The 16,556-nt window shown below is 40.3% G+C and overlaps 1 protein-coding gene across 1 annotated transcript; it reads right to left on the bottom strand.

Moving 5' to 3' along the window:
• Window positions 1–698: 698 nt before the first annotated feature.
• LOC140516473 (elongin-A-like) lies at window positions 699–3,005 on the bottom strand. The gene has a single exon (XM_072627448.1). It carries the CDS (start codon window positions 3,003–3,005, stop codon window positions 768–770), a length of 2,238 nt encoding a protein of 745 aa, XP_072483549.1. The 3' UTR covers window positions 699–767.
• Window positions 3,006–16,556: the final 13,551 nt, after the last annotated feature.

Raw genomic sequence — 16,556 nt, 5'->3', positions numbered from 1 at the left:
TAAATTTCATCTTATTGAATCCATCCCAATATTCTAATCCGGCAGGGTCTCTTTAACTCCTGATGCTGCCCATTGGAAATGTTATCTGTCCTTCCAAGCTCAATGAAAATTGCATACAGATGCAAACTATGGCTTTATCTAAGATGGTAAAAATGTTTAGAAACACGGGGGCAAGCACAAATCTCTGGAACACTTGAGAAGAGACCTCCTTATAATCTAACATCAAAACATTAATGACATTTCTTTGGACCCTGCTAGTCAACCAATTTTAAATTCACCAAAATTAATTATCTTCTAGCTCATAAAACTCCATCTTGTCCAGGTGACTAGCATTACAGGCTGTCAAATGTTTGGCTAAAATCCACATTATCTATGGATTTTCCCTGATCTACCAGTTTAAGAAGGAAATCTCATCTTCCATAAACTCTAATTTTGGGGGGCCATTTTACAAACCAGGATAATATCTCTTAGCTAAAACAGTTTTTGTAGCTTACAAGGTTGAACTGAAATTCATATCCTCCAGAAGCTCAAGCTTTCATCTATTTCCTAAAATGGCTAAAATATTCCTCAGTTAAGGAGACAGGCATTAAATACAGGCCCTATAGGGGCTAAACTAAAAAAAAAACCCACAAAGCTATCAATCCATGGGCAAGTTCAAGACATTCATTTGACAATGACAACCTTCAGGGAGTGAAAGATTCAAAGCTGCTTTATTAATTTCACAAATGCTCCACTTTGCCCCTATTCTCACTTTGAAGATAGGCCTATCAGTGGAAGAATCGATTTTTGAATGCCTTGACAGTTTTGGCCATCATTGGGGCAGGTTGGTTTGCAACTGTTTTTCTAGAACCACAAGAACCAATGCTACCAAATGATGATTTTGACTTAGTACCACTAGTACTAGGGCCAGCATATGGTTGTACATTACTGCCACTGTAGTGGGTGGCTGGGGTGGCTAGGGCAGGCTTGATCTTAATCATTTTAGGAACACCTACTCTACCAGTACCAAATTTTACCTGCCTCTTTCTTACATCCCAAGGTGGTTTGACCACGGAATTGACAAAGGCCAACATTGTCCGGCGGCCTTTGGGTTTACTGGCATGAGCCAATCGGATATTCTCTGTTAAAAACAGCAGTCGCTGCTCTCGGATTTCCTGAAGTTCAAAGTATAGCTCCCTCCAGGACTCAACTTCATCTGGTATTTCCTTTTTAAAATCTCGATAACAATGAATTTTCCATAATTGACTGGTATTCTCAATTAATAGATGGTTGTATTCCTCAATTCTTTGCAGTTGTTTAGGTGTACATTTCTCCAGAACTGGCTCCAGCACTGTATAGGGTACATTTCCAATATCAAAGATGGAATCTAGATGGTTATTGAGGACCCTGATACAATGCTGGTGGAGCGATATTAATTTTTGTTGGTAACCACATTTGGATCCTGAGTAAACTTGCATCTTTGAATTAATTCTTCGTCCTATAAATCCAACTCCTTCTTCTTCATGGTAGGAGGTTCTTTTCTTTAGTTTCCAGGGGAGAGGTGTTCCACAAGATGGGATCTGATGACTTGCTGGTACTATAGGCAAGATGATATTGTCTAAGAGTGGTGTAACATGAGTGGACATATTTTTCACTTCGGCCAACATAGCTCCAGATGGTTGTTTTTCTGGTTTGCCATCATTCATCTCAGGCAGCTTTTGAACTGAATTTGGGCTTTTACTATCAGTTCTGGCACTGTTTTCTTTAATGTGACCTTTGTCTTCATGAACTACAGTTGGAATTTTTACATTCTTTTTCATTTGTGGCTGCCAGGCATAGGTGAAACGAGAACCACAAGATGTGGTAGGCTGTTCATCTCTGTTAAATGGTTCTGGCTCCCCAGACTCCAGAAGATAACTCGCTGTGCTTTTGTGGGAGTTTGGGGATTTGTATTTCCCCTCCTGGGTCTGTACATTGGAAGACACTCCCTTGTCTTTGAGCCTTTTCCCTCCATCCAACAAGTTCCTATTTAGTTGGGGTTTTTCCACTTTTGATTCTGGAGTATCCAGGTGTTTTGTTTTTGCAATGTGTTTTATAAAAGAAGGAAAATGCTTTTTGACACTGCAGCTCTCCTTATACTTGTATCTCCTGGTAGCACCCTTCCGTTTCTCCTTTGTGTCAGTTCTGTAGGGTGGTCTCTGGCACACCTCTCTGGATGAAACATTAGAAAATTTTTCTTTGCTCAAAGCAAAATTTTTCTTCTGTTCTTCAAAGTCCACTTGATATTTTTCTTTCTGATATAATACTCTGTGTTCTGTCTTCTCATTAAAAGGCCTAGGTTTAACCTGGGACAATTCACTTAGAATCTCTTGGACAGCCTTTACTTTGTCTTGAATGTGGAGGCCTGAGCGTTTACCAAATTTCAGATCCCTCTCTTCCTGGTGACTGGAATAGCCTACGTTGACCTGTTGAAGGCTGGTGGAAGGCTGTGATTGAACTCGGCCACTGCCTGGACGATCTAACGATAAAATTTGATTACGTTGTTTTCTTTCTTCTCTTCTCTCATGATCAAGTGATATGCTGAGGCTTCTCTCGGGCAACCAGAGCTTCAGTTGTTTTTTACCTCTAAAATCTGGGCTCTGTGACTGGTTGTACAAACATTTCCAAGTTTTTTGGAAGTCACCCTCCTTGGAGGAAATATCATGGGGCCGCTTCCTGGAACTACTCCTCTCAGGGTACTGCTCCCCCCAATCTAAGACCGAGTCAGAGTCAGAGACTTCATCGATGGGGATTAGATTTTTCCATCGCCTCACTAAATTCCGAGCTATGGCACCCACCTCTTCATATTTACACAAACTGTTCACAGTCCTGTAAATGTCGGTCTCTGCCAGAACATCCACAGTCATTGGTAGATCATTAAGCCTTTTCATATATATCAACACCTTCTTTGGATGCGGGAGCCAGAACAGCCCTGCCTGGAGTTGGGCCACTGCCTCCATCATGGCATCCTCCCGCTCAGAGACCATGGTTGCTAGTGTCAAAGTGGTCTGGTCTCCAAAGCTAGAAGTAGTTTTGGACACTTCCATCTTGAGGGGGGTGTCGGGGTGGGGGGCAAGCAGAGGGAAGGCTCCTTCCTGGACTCTTGCACTGGGTCAGATCAATGGAGAACTCAAGAATTCCAATTTAAAAATAACAATAACAACTTATCTTTGAATTCTCTTTTTCTTTCACAGACATTTCTAGAAACATGCCTCCCCTCCCTTTTGACCACCCCTTGTCCTCTCCCATGGAACCTTCCCTTTTAGTTATGTCTAAACAATAGAGATGATGATGCCTATAGAACATTCCTTACCACCCCAGCCTTCCTAGAATTTCCTAGAGCTGCCCCCCATCCCCCCCCCCCCCAAGGAAGCATGTTTCATTATCTGTTCTAAGCAGTTGTTACTGGTTAGTTTTTTTACAATTACTGTGGAATTTGGTCTCAAACTCAGTGTGCTTTTAATTTACATTACTGCAGTCCCTGAGTATACTGATCTCCTGGTTCTGCTTATTTAATTCACACCAATTCTTACCCATCATTCCATGTTTCTCTGAATCTCGACCAAGAAGTATTTCTTACTTCCCCCAAATACCTAATTACCTTCACCTATCACAATTTGTTCAGCTATTTCCTCTACCCATCAGCTTGATTTCCAGTGATTTTTTTCCCATCTAAAAAGTGCTGCTGTATGGGACCATTGGTACCGATTGAATGTACTTCTGTGTTTTGTAACCTCCTTGGAATGACACAGTGGAGAAAGAGTTGGATTTGGAGTTGGATGACCTGGGTTTTAATCTGACATTGCATTTATTACTTGTGCAACTTTCAGAAAGTTATCCCTTTCCCTACCCCAACCTCCCGCTGTATAATGAGAGGGTTGGAATAGATGACAGTGTAAGGTCCATTCTAGTTAGAAACATTTAAACTGATAAAACCAGTGATGAGATCAAAGGGTTAAAGGGTATAAAGTGATCACTTTTCTGGGATTATTCTGAACTGCTTGCTTGAATTGTTGGACCAAAATATTGTCATTGTAACTATCTTCTCAGGGCATCTCCAGAATCATAGAATGTCATAGGTAACAGGGGTGACAGAGATCTCAGAGGTCATTGAATCTAGCCCATGCCTGGACAAGACTCGCCTTTACAATATTCTTGATTAGTGGTTATCCAGCCTTTTCCTGACCACCTGATAAGAAACGCTTTACTTTCCAAGGCAGCCCATTCCACTTTGAGACAGCTCTAATTGTTAGAAAGAATTTCCTGACATTAAACTGAATTTATCTCTTTGCGACTTCCTTCCATTGTCCCTTATTCTTCCCGATGGGGCCAACAAAACAGGTCTAAGCCCTCTTCTACATGAAAGTTCTTAGAACACTTAAAAATAAACACTTGAATATGAATCACTAAACATTTCTTTCACAATGCTGAGTAGAGAAATCATGGTGGAGAATATTCCACATCACCTCTACCACAAAATGTGACAAGCAATTATTAGGTGCCTATTATGTGCCAGGTACTGTGGGCAATGGGGATACAAAGAAAGGCAAATGACAGTCCCTGCTTTCAAGCAGCTCACAAAATAATGGGAGAGAGAACATGAAAACAACTAAATAAGAATAGGAGCCCTTGGAGTGCCAGAACTCCCCAAACCAGAGATCCTGCTTCTAGCCCAGCCCTTATAGCCATTATCCAGAGAGGTGGCTCTTGTGCCAACCAATTGCCACCCACAGGACAGGCAAGCCAACTTAGCTGAAGTAGCATGGCACCTAAGGAGGGGAATGGGAGGCATCATGTGCCAGGCAAGTTAGATCATCACTACTTTGACTACCACATCCCTTCAAACCCAGATGGAGACAACACCCAGGATCCTGAACCAAAGAGCTTTCAGAATAGCATTACTTACAGCCTAATACTTGTAGCCATCATCCTGGGAAGGAAACCCTAGGGAGAAACAGTTTGGCCTTGGCTCCTGCAACAGCTCTACCCATGGCTAATGAAGACCCAGAAAAGCAAGATATTGCCCCCAAAGCCTTTGTCACTGTCCAATAGGCCAACCTCAGAACATATGATATAATTTATCAGTGGACCTTTTTCTGCCACTAGAGACCACTGGACCTTTTCAACTAACATAGGCATTATTCTCCAATCAGAACGTGAGCTCCTTTAGGGACTGTCTGACTTGTTATTTTTATTCTCATCATTTATCAAAGTGCATTGAATTAACCACTTAATGTACTCTTTCTCTTCCTTCCTTTTCTCTTTCTTCCTCTCTTCATTCTTTCCATTCCTTCTTTCATTCATTTATTACTCATAAGACGTTCAGATGAACTAGAATGAGGTCGGTGCAGCTCTGGACCAGATCACTCCTTCCTTCATCTAAAGATACCCAGGATTTCTCAGGATTTTCCAGGGTCGCCACTTTATTCCCATACTTTTTCGTTTGAGCCATTTATTTAGTGACTACACAAAATCTATCTTCCCTTGATCACTAAAGACCCTGAAGATCTCTGAACTTCTGAAACAGCAATTCACCTTCTCTCCTGCTGCGTTTTCCAAGGAAGCCCTGGCTTACTCAAACCCATCATTCCCATTTGCCACGAAAGTCAATACCTCTAACCTTAACTGTGAGAGTTAACTTGTTCTAGCCTGGCAAAGGGTCCTCCCGAAGAGAGAAGGAGCTGCTAGTTAGTTCTGCTACATTTGAAATCAAGCAGAATTATTTGCTTGCAGCGTAAAGACACATTTGCTCTGACATTATACATGACCATGCCCAGAACCTCCATCGCTAGACCAAGCCCAACTTTCAACAATATTGATAAAGTGTCTGTTCTGGCCAGGAGAACGTGCTAGAAACGTTCTAAACTAAAACCCACCTCTGTCTTCAGGGACCTCACAGGGTAGTAGAAGGTTAACTTCTCTGTCTGTCACTCCCCCCCAAATAATACAAAACATCACCTGTTTCCAGGTTTTGCCATTTTTGTTCATTTGTGTGTTTAAAGAGTGGTTTTAATTTGAGTTTCTTTCATTATTGTTAATTTAGAGCATGTTTTCCTATGGTCACTGATGGTTTGAAGTTCTTTTTTTTTCTTTAATTTTTTTTTAATTTTGAAAGGTGTTTCTATGTTTTAACCACTTATCTCCTGGGGGTATGGTTCTTAGCCTTATATATTTGTGTTGATTCCTAATATATTTTGGAAATCAGACTTCTATATTTAAGGTAAAGGAGCTTTCCCACTCAATAATTTTTCTGTACTCTCTGCACTGATTTTGCACAATTTAAGATTTTATGTAATCAAAATTGTATATTTTGGTTTTAATGTCCAGCCCTGGAGGCATCTTTGTATAGCGGATGGAGGGCTGACTTTATGCTCAGCAAGAGCTGAGTTCAAATACTACCTCTGAAACTTATTAGCTGTGTGGCCCTTGGGCAAATCAAGGACTAACAGACTCAGAGAATTTAGAATTACCTGAAGGTTCTAATCAACCACTTTGAATTGCTCAGCTGTTGCTACACTGATCCAGGGATTTTCCTCACCAAGAGATGACCCAACCTGTTGAAATCACAAACCCAGACCTTTTACCTCATACTCACTCCCACCAATCACCTCTGTTCCTTGGTTGGCTAAGAATTCTCCATTGAGCCACAGTTGTGAAGAGTACCATTTTCCTTCCTTTCTACTAAGATTTAGGACATTTTAGAATATATTGTGATAAATGGTATAATATGCTGGGCTACACCTAATTTCTTCCAAACTGCTTTCTAGTTGTCCCAGAAGTTTACATCAAATATAGAGTCTTTTCCCCAGTAATTTATGCTTTGGATTCTGGGGCTTGGAATAAGTTCATGACACTAATTCTCATAACAGCCCTTGTGAGGAATGTGCTTTATGAAAATTAGAATGAGTCCTTGGATGGAATGCAATGGAAAGCTGGTGAGTTTCTGATTGGCCTCATATTCTTTGGTTAAACTTAAGGCTCTTTCATTAAGCTTGCTTTGAATTGACAACATCTGTGACTCAGTAAGTGGTAGTATTGGCTGTGTCTGACTGGGATGATCGCTTGAAGAGTGGAGTACAGTAAAAAAAAATATTGGAGAACCCCACCAACTTAAACCAAGGCCTACCATGTGCATGGCTACAGAACAGATGGTTTCCTTAGTGGAAAGGAGGGATTTGGGCGGTGGTCTAACTCATTTGGGGTTATTATTGTTAGATGTAAAAATGAGAGAATTGGACTAGATGGACACTTAGGTACATTCTCACTCTAAATCTATGATCTATTTGTTTTTATGGGTGGTTTTCCCTTGAAGATCTCTTTCCCTTTCTCCTCTTTGGTGTTGTTGCTTGATTTAATTTGATGCAAATTTTTCTATTTTTAGTTTTAAAAAAGGGGGAGATAGGCTTAGATATGGCCACTTAACTCATCCATTTTGCCAGATTTCCCACTAATACATTTTAGAAAGATTTCTAATAACAATGAAAGGCATGGTAGCATAGTGGAGAGAATGCTGGGTTTGGAGTGAAGAAAATCTGAGTTCAAATCCAGACATCAACACTTATAGTTGTACAAACCTGAGCAAGTCATTTAACATCACTGGGTTTCAGGCAACTTCCTCAGGTTCACCTACTAAGTCAGAGGCAGGTTGGGATCTGCTAAGTTGAGGGAGTTCTCTTCATGATTAAGTCATAGATCCTTCACATGTCTTTGAAATCTAACAATAATAGCTAAAACTGAAAGGACTACAATTCTTAAAAAGCATCAGCTCAATTAAGCAGAATGCCCATTTAAACAGAGTACCCCATTTCTCAAGTATTAAGTTAGATTTGATCATAATGTTGAGCATAAGGAAGCATAAATAACCAATCTATAACTTATATAGCTCCATCAACCTAAATGGGTCACATAATATCCCTGGAGTAAATACACTCTGCACCCATGCAAATTGGTAGACCTCCATCATGCCTTCACATTCCATGTAATTCTTGGTCATATTTTTCCAAAATTTTCCATAGAGGATACAACCCAAGAAGGGGAGGTCTTCTAATACTTAATGAACACTGGTTCATAACCTGGGCTGTCCATCCACTTACTATCAAGTGTCTCTCCATTGTCCATCAAACAGAAGATGGAAATGGAAACCCTGTTCCATAAAATCAATGTGACAAAAACAGACTATTCCAATACAGTTTTATTTTGGAAGGACAAAGAAAGATAATGTTTTCCTTATTCTGAGCAGGATTCTGGCAGGCAGCAAAAATAATAAGATCAATTTTGAAATAAAATATTGATGAGACTTTACTGAGAATTTCAACAAGATTTTGAAGATAAAATATGTTTAACCTACATTTCTGTAGCTACCAAAACTTTTCTCCTCTTATTAGATCATGAGAAGTTGTATATGAGAATTGGAATCCAATTATCTGAAGTCAGTTGAGTAGTTCTAAACATAGCCAGCATGCATAATTCAGGAGAAATCAGCCATTTAATAAGGCTTAATATCTGTTTGTGTGGAAGTTTCTTTTAATATACTTCTTGGCTGTTTTTGCTACTTATTCCTAATGCTACTAGAATTCCAAAATGGAAGGGATATCGCTGATATGATTTGATATTGTATAAGTCATTGCACTTATCACATTCTCCTTTGCATAGTGGATATCTAAGTATATCTCCCCAACAATCCCCCCTCAACACATCCACATTCCAGAGCTGAGCCTCTATTGCATTTTTTAATCTCAGTGCTAGCTCGGGGCCTCACTTACAGCAGATGCCAACTAAATGTTTGTTGGATGGAACAGTGTTCATGTAAGGTTTGTGTCCCTGGGAGAGCCAGCATGGCACAGTGGATAGCATGCTAGACACAGAAGATGTCATCCTGAGTTTGAATCCCGCTTCTTGTTATGTGACAGGGCACTTCAGCTGTGAGCTGGTTTCTCATCTATAAATTGGCAATGCCGCTCATCTCTCTCTCCCAGGGCTTCTGGGAAGTTGACAATGAATGCATGGCCAACATGTCGCAAATCTTAAGGAGCCATGGAAATAGCCACTATTATTATTATCCCTAATGTTGGTGTTAAGGAAAAGGAGAACTGGAGGAATTTAAGAGATGGGAAGACAAATGTTCTGCTATCAATTTACTATTGCATTCTACCCAGTTACCAAAACCATACTGGGAAATTCATCTGAAATCAGTTCAATAGCCACATGACTTCGCTATATTGGGGAGTGACAAATTAACAAAAGCATAGATTCCGGGATTTATTTCCATAACCCAAGTACCCCATAAAATTCTATCCACAGGTTGGCTATTCCATATATGGAGGACGACCTGCTATTGGTTTGATAACCAGGAATGAACTGAATAAGGAAATTTTAAAATTTATTGCAGATGCATTATCAAAGGTATTTTCAATGTGCTTTTGTGTATAGAGAGATATAGAAAGAGAGATAAAGAGAGAGACATCTGTCCATCCATCCCAAGTATCTATTTCTGTCCAAGAAGATATTAGCATGCTCCACTGGAATATTATTTTCCATGCATTGGCATACTGAGGGTTATTTGGTTTGGGGAAAAATGGAGTCCCCCATTTGCAAAGGTGGTGAGCATTGACTGATATTTTTCAGTGATAGGTTTCTGGATGTATCCATTATGCAAAATTAAATCAATAGACCTAGGAGTAGATACATGTGAATAATATAGACACTTGAATCTAAAATGCAATGGAACTAATTGAAGGAGTTTTTTGGGTTTTGGGGGGTGGGAGGAGTTGTGTAGGAGCTGGGTATTCACTGTTATGGACAGTCTCTTAAGACAGTCCATTCTACTTTCTTACAGGTTAAATTGTTAATAAAGACTTTTCCCCCTTACTTTAAGCCTAAACAAGCCTATCTTCACCTTGTACCCATTGCTCCTCTGGGGTCAAATAAAACAAGTCTAAGTGCTATTCCACATGACACCAGAAATTTAATGACAGCTATCGTGTCCCTATAAGTCTTCTCTTCTACAAGCCTGACTCCTTCAATCATTGTATGAAATGAACTTGAGGCCTTTCACTGCCCTGACTGCCTCACTTGGGATATTCTTCAATTTGTCAGCTTCCTTCCTAAAATGTGGTGTGCAAAACCGAAAACAACACTCAAAATACAGTCTGATCAGGGCAGGGGACAGGGGAACTCTCTTCTCCCTTGTTCCAGGCTGTAAGGTGTCTCTTAATGTGGTTTTGTGCCCACCATATCATATTGTTGACTCAAATTGAGCTTGTAGATCTTTTCTTCATGAACTAGCCATACATCCTTCAAACTATACTCATACAGTTGATTTTTAGATCACATGTAGAATGCTCTAGTTGCCCCTACCAAATTTTATCTTAATAATTTTGGTCATTGTTTTCACCTGATAAGATCTTTTTGGATCCTCAATGCATGTCAAGTGTATTAGCTAGCCTTTCTAGCTCCAAGACATCTGTAAAGATTTTTTTTCTTTAGCTAACATGTTTATAGTGCCAGGCACTATACTAAGTGCTTTATGATTTTTATCTTACTTGATTCTCACGACAACTCTGGGAGGTAGGTACTATGATTATCCACATTTTACAGATGAGAAAATTGAAACAAATAGAGGTTAAGTGATTTGCCCAGGGTCACACAGCTAGGAAGTGTCTGAGGCCATATTTGAACTCAAGTCTTCTTGACATCAGGCCCAGTGCTCTATACACCGCACCACCTAGCTGCCTAGGTGAACTTGAAAAGCATTAATTATATTCCTTCATAATGGTACTAGACCCAGATAGGCTTTAGCAAGACTGCAACTCAGAACTCCTGAGCTCAAGAGATCCACTAGCTACCCCTAGTATGAACTACTTCCCCCATCCCTCCTTCCCTTTTTGAAAATTGAGACACCAGGGACCCTTCTCCATTCTTGGAGCACTTTCCTCATGTTATGTGATCTCTCTTAATATCGTTTAAAATGATCCAGCAAGCATACCTGCCCCCTCTTTCAGTTCATCTGGGTCTGATGATGTGGAACTCAACAAGTGTTCTCTTACTTTCTTCATACTAATTCACTACCAGAATAAGGAAAGTAGGAGTAGAAAGGTGGGAATTTAGGAATAGGAGAGCTGTGAAGGTGGAATAAACAAGTCGGGATAGTTGGGTGGATGTGAGAAGTGTGAAGAAAATCAAATACTCTCAAGTTTATAAACAGTGGAGTTTGGGTGAATGGTGGTACAGGAATATGAAATTTGAAGAAACTGCAAGTTTAGGGGTGAAATGAGTGGACTATATTAATACAGAATCACAAATTTTTGAGTTATGAGGGACTTTAAAGATCATCAAGTACAACTTTCTTCATGTTACAGAGAGAGAAACTAAGGTCCAGTGAGGAAAAGGGACTTGACTGAGGTCACTCAGGCAGTAACTGGCAGATATGCATCATCAACGCTAAGGGACTGAAAGCTTTTCAATGTTTTTTAAACATTGAAACATTATTACCCTTCGGGTAATAATGTATCCACCTTCAGAATGTTGTCATAATCAGGGCCTTTGTGAAGTCAATGGTTTCTAGGAAACAGTTCTATGTTATGTTAGGAACAGTTCACTCTGGGCCGTTTTATGGAGGGTCATGAGCTGGTGGACTGAGCCCAAAGTTTTTCCTACACAAGACCAAGCTTGGGCACAGCAGTCCAGAAGATAAGGCCTCAGCTACTCCTATACCAGCTGAGGGGGTAATGTCACATGGAATCTACACTCCAGCTACTGGTAACCATCTCATTATTTACTGGACATGATTTACTACTTGTTCCAAACTCTCTGGATGATAATTTATGTCCCATGGCTGGGCCTCACTACAGCCATGGTGGAACTGGCTTCCCACTCGCTTGCCATCTTTATTGTTGGTTTATATATCCTGTGCAGTCTACCATCAGGGAAGAAGCTGATTGTTATCCTAGCTCAGAAACTCTGTGCAGTAGCACTGTTCCCCATTAACTGGACTCTCTGGCAGATATGGTATGTACTGACAGCTCAGGCCTCGTATTTGCTTTGTACTTTGACCCATTTGATCCGCAACAGAACCCAGCGATTAACGACACAAATGAAAGATGAACCAAGCACGGCCCTATTCAACTGTACGCTATGGGCTTATTATGGTTTTGTCATCTTCTACTTCGATAACACCAGTGCCGCAGAGACAATCTTAGATGCCCTTCTACAGCAGCTTTTCTTCGTCTTGCTGCTTCGTTGCCTGGATGGATTTTGGTTGATGATCTTTCAGGGCTCCCATGCCAGCACATTCTTTCAACTCACGAAGCATGCCAAAGAATGGTGGTGTCCCGTACCAGCCGTAGGACAGTCAGAAATCTGTACCTTGGGTCTCCCTAGCAGAAAGATCTGTACAAACGAGCCTTCACTAGAGCCAATTCCATCTACCCTACGAGAACTCCCTCCAGATTCCATCAATTTCCACTTTTTGACAGTATGTGATGAGAAGGATGATGATGATTACCATTTTGGGAACATCCAGATTCCTTTGAACACCAGGACCAGGTGTGACAGGATGGCTAGAAGGCTCATATTGCCCCCTTCAGGGAGTAACAACTGAAATCAAGAGCATCCTCCACCACCATCACTCGAGTGTCAATGGATGCCATGACCATACCTCTACCTTAAGTTCCTAAAATAAAAGACAATAAAAGGAACAGGTGTAAAACAACTCAGAGTCCCTGTCTTTGTATCTGTGTAAGATAGCCTACCCATTGTTCTCCCAGAACAAGGTTGGGGAGAGCAGGGGGGAACTATTAGATTTGGTAAATGGGTTGCTAAGGTGAGATAAGGCTACAGAGTGCTTTAAATAATAGACAGGAGCCATGTGACTACGATCTGTAAAGGGATTCTTCTGAGTGGCTATATTCAAAAAAAGGAGGGATATTTGGCATGGGCCTCAGTAGGTTGGAGGCTAGTCCAAGGACAGGTGAAATGGCCCTTTAAGGTCCCTGTCTCCCACTGAGAAACAATATTCCATTACTGAGGAACTATCCCGAGGATGAAATAATAGGTTCATGGACATTGGATTGGGCTAGATGCCCAACTATAAATTTCTTTTTGCAAAGCCTCAGTTAGAAAGTAGGTTTTCTTTTCTTGAAATACAGGCTATCCCCCAAATCTGATGCATATTGTTTCTACATTCATATTATACCCTGTGTTCAAGTTAAGAAAAAAAGGATATTTTCTTTCTATTAATATACTCCCAACTTAATTCAGTGCCAAAATCCCAGGAATTTTGTCTTGACTAGATAGGAAGATACTGTCCCGCTTCTCTGGCTTTTGAGCCAGGTAAATTGTGACTCTTTCTAGTTTTGTTCTGTAGCTAGAAAAAAGAAAAATGGTGGCTATTTGATGTTTTAAGGTTTGCAAAGGACTGTGTATTGTATTATCTCATTTAAATCTCATGGTGAGCCTAAGAAGTAGGTCGAGTAGCTCTCATTGTTCCCACTTTACATTTAGTGAAACTGAGACTTAAGAAAATGAAGTGACATGGTCAAGGAAACATAGATGTAAACCATAAAGCACAAATATACGTATGTAACTTGTGGGGTTGGGGGATGCAAATTCCCAAAGGCTTTTTTTCTCTAGACTAAACATCCCCAGTTTCTCCAACATATTCTCATATGGCATAGCTGCTTTCCAGCTTACTGATGTCCTTCTTAAATTGATGTTCCCTGATCTAAACGCAATATTCCAGATACAGTTTGACTTGAGCAGAGTATAGAAGGGTTACCACCAGCTTGTCCTTGGAAATGATGTTTGTAAATAAAGTATAACCCAAGATGGCATTGACTTTTTTTAACTGTCATAACACACTGCAGATTGTTACTCAGATTGTGGTCCACTTAAACCTCCAAATCTTATTCAAACTGCTTTCTAACCGTATATCACTGATCCTCTGCTTGTAAAACTCATTTCTTCAACCCAAGTGTAAGATATTACATTTATCCCTATTAAAATTTTATTGTATTAGATTCAGCCCAATGCCCCACCCTGCCAAGATCTTTGTGAACCTTGGCTCTGGCATCTGGTGTTTACTCTTCCTTCCTGTTTTGTATTGCATGAAAATATCATGATGACTAATTATGATGACACAATTATTTGAGGAGATATAGTATTCACATTATAAAACCTAGGCACAAAATATCCATTTTAATATAATAAAAGCATATATCTTAAACCAAAGGATAGCATTCCTTGAAATGGGAAAATACTAGGAGTTTTACACTAATAACGTAGGGTAAGTCAAGAATATCTCCTTACCCCACTGATGTGAGAAAGAAATTAAAGGCATAAAGATAAGTTAAGTGGAGATTAAAGACGGCATGACGGTTTACTTAGAAAACTCCAGGGAACCATCAGACAGTAAAAGAGGTGATCAATAGCTTCGAGTGGCAGGATACAAAACAAAAACCCTAAAATCACCACCATTTCTGCATGACATTAGCACACACCAGAAGGGAATTATGGAAAGAGAAATTCTATTTAAATAACTAAGCACAATTCCAAGGGGACCAATGACGATGATGAAAGGTGACAGAAAGGTGATAGACTTAGGGTGAAGAATGAGACATACATTTTGAGACTTGACAAATGTATGGATTTGTTTTGCTTGACTACGTTCATTTACTACCAGGGTTTTCTCTCTCTCTTTTTTAGTGTGAGTGTGTGTGTGTGTGTGAGAGAGGGGGGGGGGGGAAGAGAGAGAGAGAAGAAAAGAAAGAAAAGGGCAATGAACTTTTTTTTTACTGCACAAATGCAAATTGAAGGAAATTCAAAAGGCAACACAAGGAGGAAAGCTTTTAATTTCTTAATTGTTGAATTTCTAATATACCTTATTTAAAGGGAAGCTGTACATTACAGAGATTCATGTTTGCATATATATTTCTCTTTTAAAATTCTGTTTCATATAGGGTGGAGGTGGGGAGAGGAGAAGGTTGAGCTGCTATTATCTGGCCAGCAGTTGCCTCTAGATAGCAGCAGGAGTGGAGTGTGTGTAGGGAGAGAATAATCTGCCTGTGGCTCACAGGAAATTGACCTAAATCTTATACTGAGCCATTGTACCAAGATGACTATAACTGAGGCACATCTAATGTGTTCTCAGAAGCAATATTCTCTTTCCCACATTTCATCACTCAATCATCATGCAGAGGAAGGTGGTAGCACGGTGAATTGAGCACTGGGCTTGGAATCAGGAAGACCTGAATTCAGATCTAGCCTCTAATATTTACTAGCTGAGGGACTCTGAGAGAGTCACTTAACTTCTGTCTGCCTCAGTTTCTTTGACTGTAAAATTCAGACCATAATAGCCCCTACCTCCCAGGGTTGTTGTGAGAAGCAAATTAGGTATCTGTAAAGGGCTTAGTGCATAACAGGTGCTTAATAAATGTTTATTTATTACTACCTTCCTTGTTCTACTTGCTTCCCTCTGTAGAGTTCATTTAAGACTTCTCATTCTTTGTATTCATTGAATTAACTTTCTTTTAGTGTAATAGATTCTATTCATGTATCACAACTTGTTTAGATATTCTACAGTGTCCTGCTTTCTGTTCACTCTAGCCTTTTTCCTGCCATGCTTCTCTAAGCTGTCTCTGCAGAGCCTCTGAATTGGATGTGCAGAAACCATGCCCTGAAGTATCTGATATGCTTTGCACCTCATGCCTGATAAATGTGATGTCAGTCAACAAGCAGTTATTAGTTACGTCAACAAGTATTTACTAAGCCCTTATTAAGTGCCAGGCACTATGTTAAGTTGCTGAGTATTTAAAGATAGGTGAAAATAGTTCCTTTCTTCAAGGAGCTCAGGATCGAACAGGAGAGAGAACATGCACACAACCGTGTACATACAAGTTACATGCAGAGTAGATGGGCGGTAATCTTAGAAAGGAAGGCCCAGGGGAAGGGGTGGAGGTTGAGGGGTGGGGTGGGGGAGAACCAAGAAAGGCCTCCTTCAGAAAGGCAGATATGACCTGAGTTTTGTGGAAAGCCAAGGTTGCTAGGAATCAGAAGCAAGGAGGGAGAACACATCAGCCATGGTGGGGACAGCTGGTGTAAATACATAGAAGATATACTTAATTGCCCAGGAGATTTACTAAGAGACATGGAGAATGGCATCAAATGGAGAGACAGAGAGGCATCGTGAGTCATGCCAGCAGTAAAAAATACCTACACTAAAGAAACAATTGATTTGCCTAATGACGTGTCTAAGGACTAAGGAAATTTCTTTAAGGTCATATCTTTGGACATCTGTGAATCCGTCACTTACCAGTAATTAGAAAAGATAAGTAAGAGTTTACTTCTCAATGCTATCTCCTTTCCATCTTCACAGGAACAGATTCAGATTACTTCTGTGCCACGCAGGATGTCCATATTCATTGGCCATAAACCACTCCACTGCCAAGCCCTGCTCTCCTTTCCCTTATGGCCACAAAGACCTTGTGGCAACACTAATGATATGTGTGGTACATTATGATGGCTTCAGAGATCTCCATAGTACA

The sequence above is a fragment of the Notamacropus eugenii genome, chromosome X, assembly GCF_028372415.1.
Source record: "Notamacropus eugenii isolate mMacEug1 chromosome X, mMacEug1.pri_v2, whole genome shotgun sequence".
Lineage (NCBI taxonomy): Eukaryota > Metazoa > Chordata > Mammalia > Diprotodontia > Macropodidae > Notamacropus > Notamacropus eugenii.
Note: the sequence above shows the minus strand (reverse complement) of the source record. Positions and strands in the feature narration are given on the sequence as shown.

Excerpts from the sequence above, each read along its gene's own strand:
- LOC140516473 (XM_072627448.1), bottom strand. The coding sequence starts at position 3,005 with ATGGTCTCTGAGCGGGAGGATGCCATGATGGAGGCAGTGGCCCAACTC.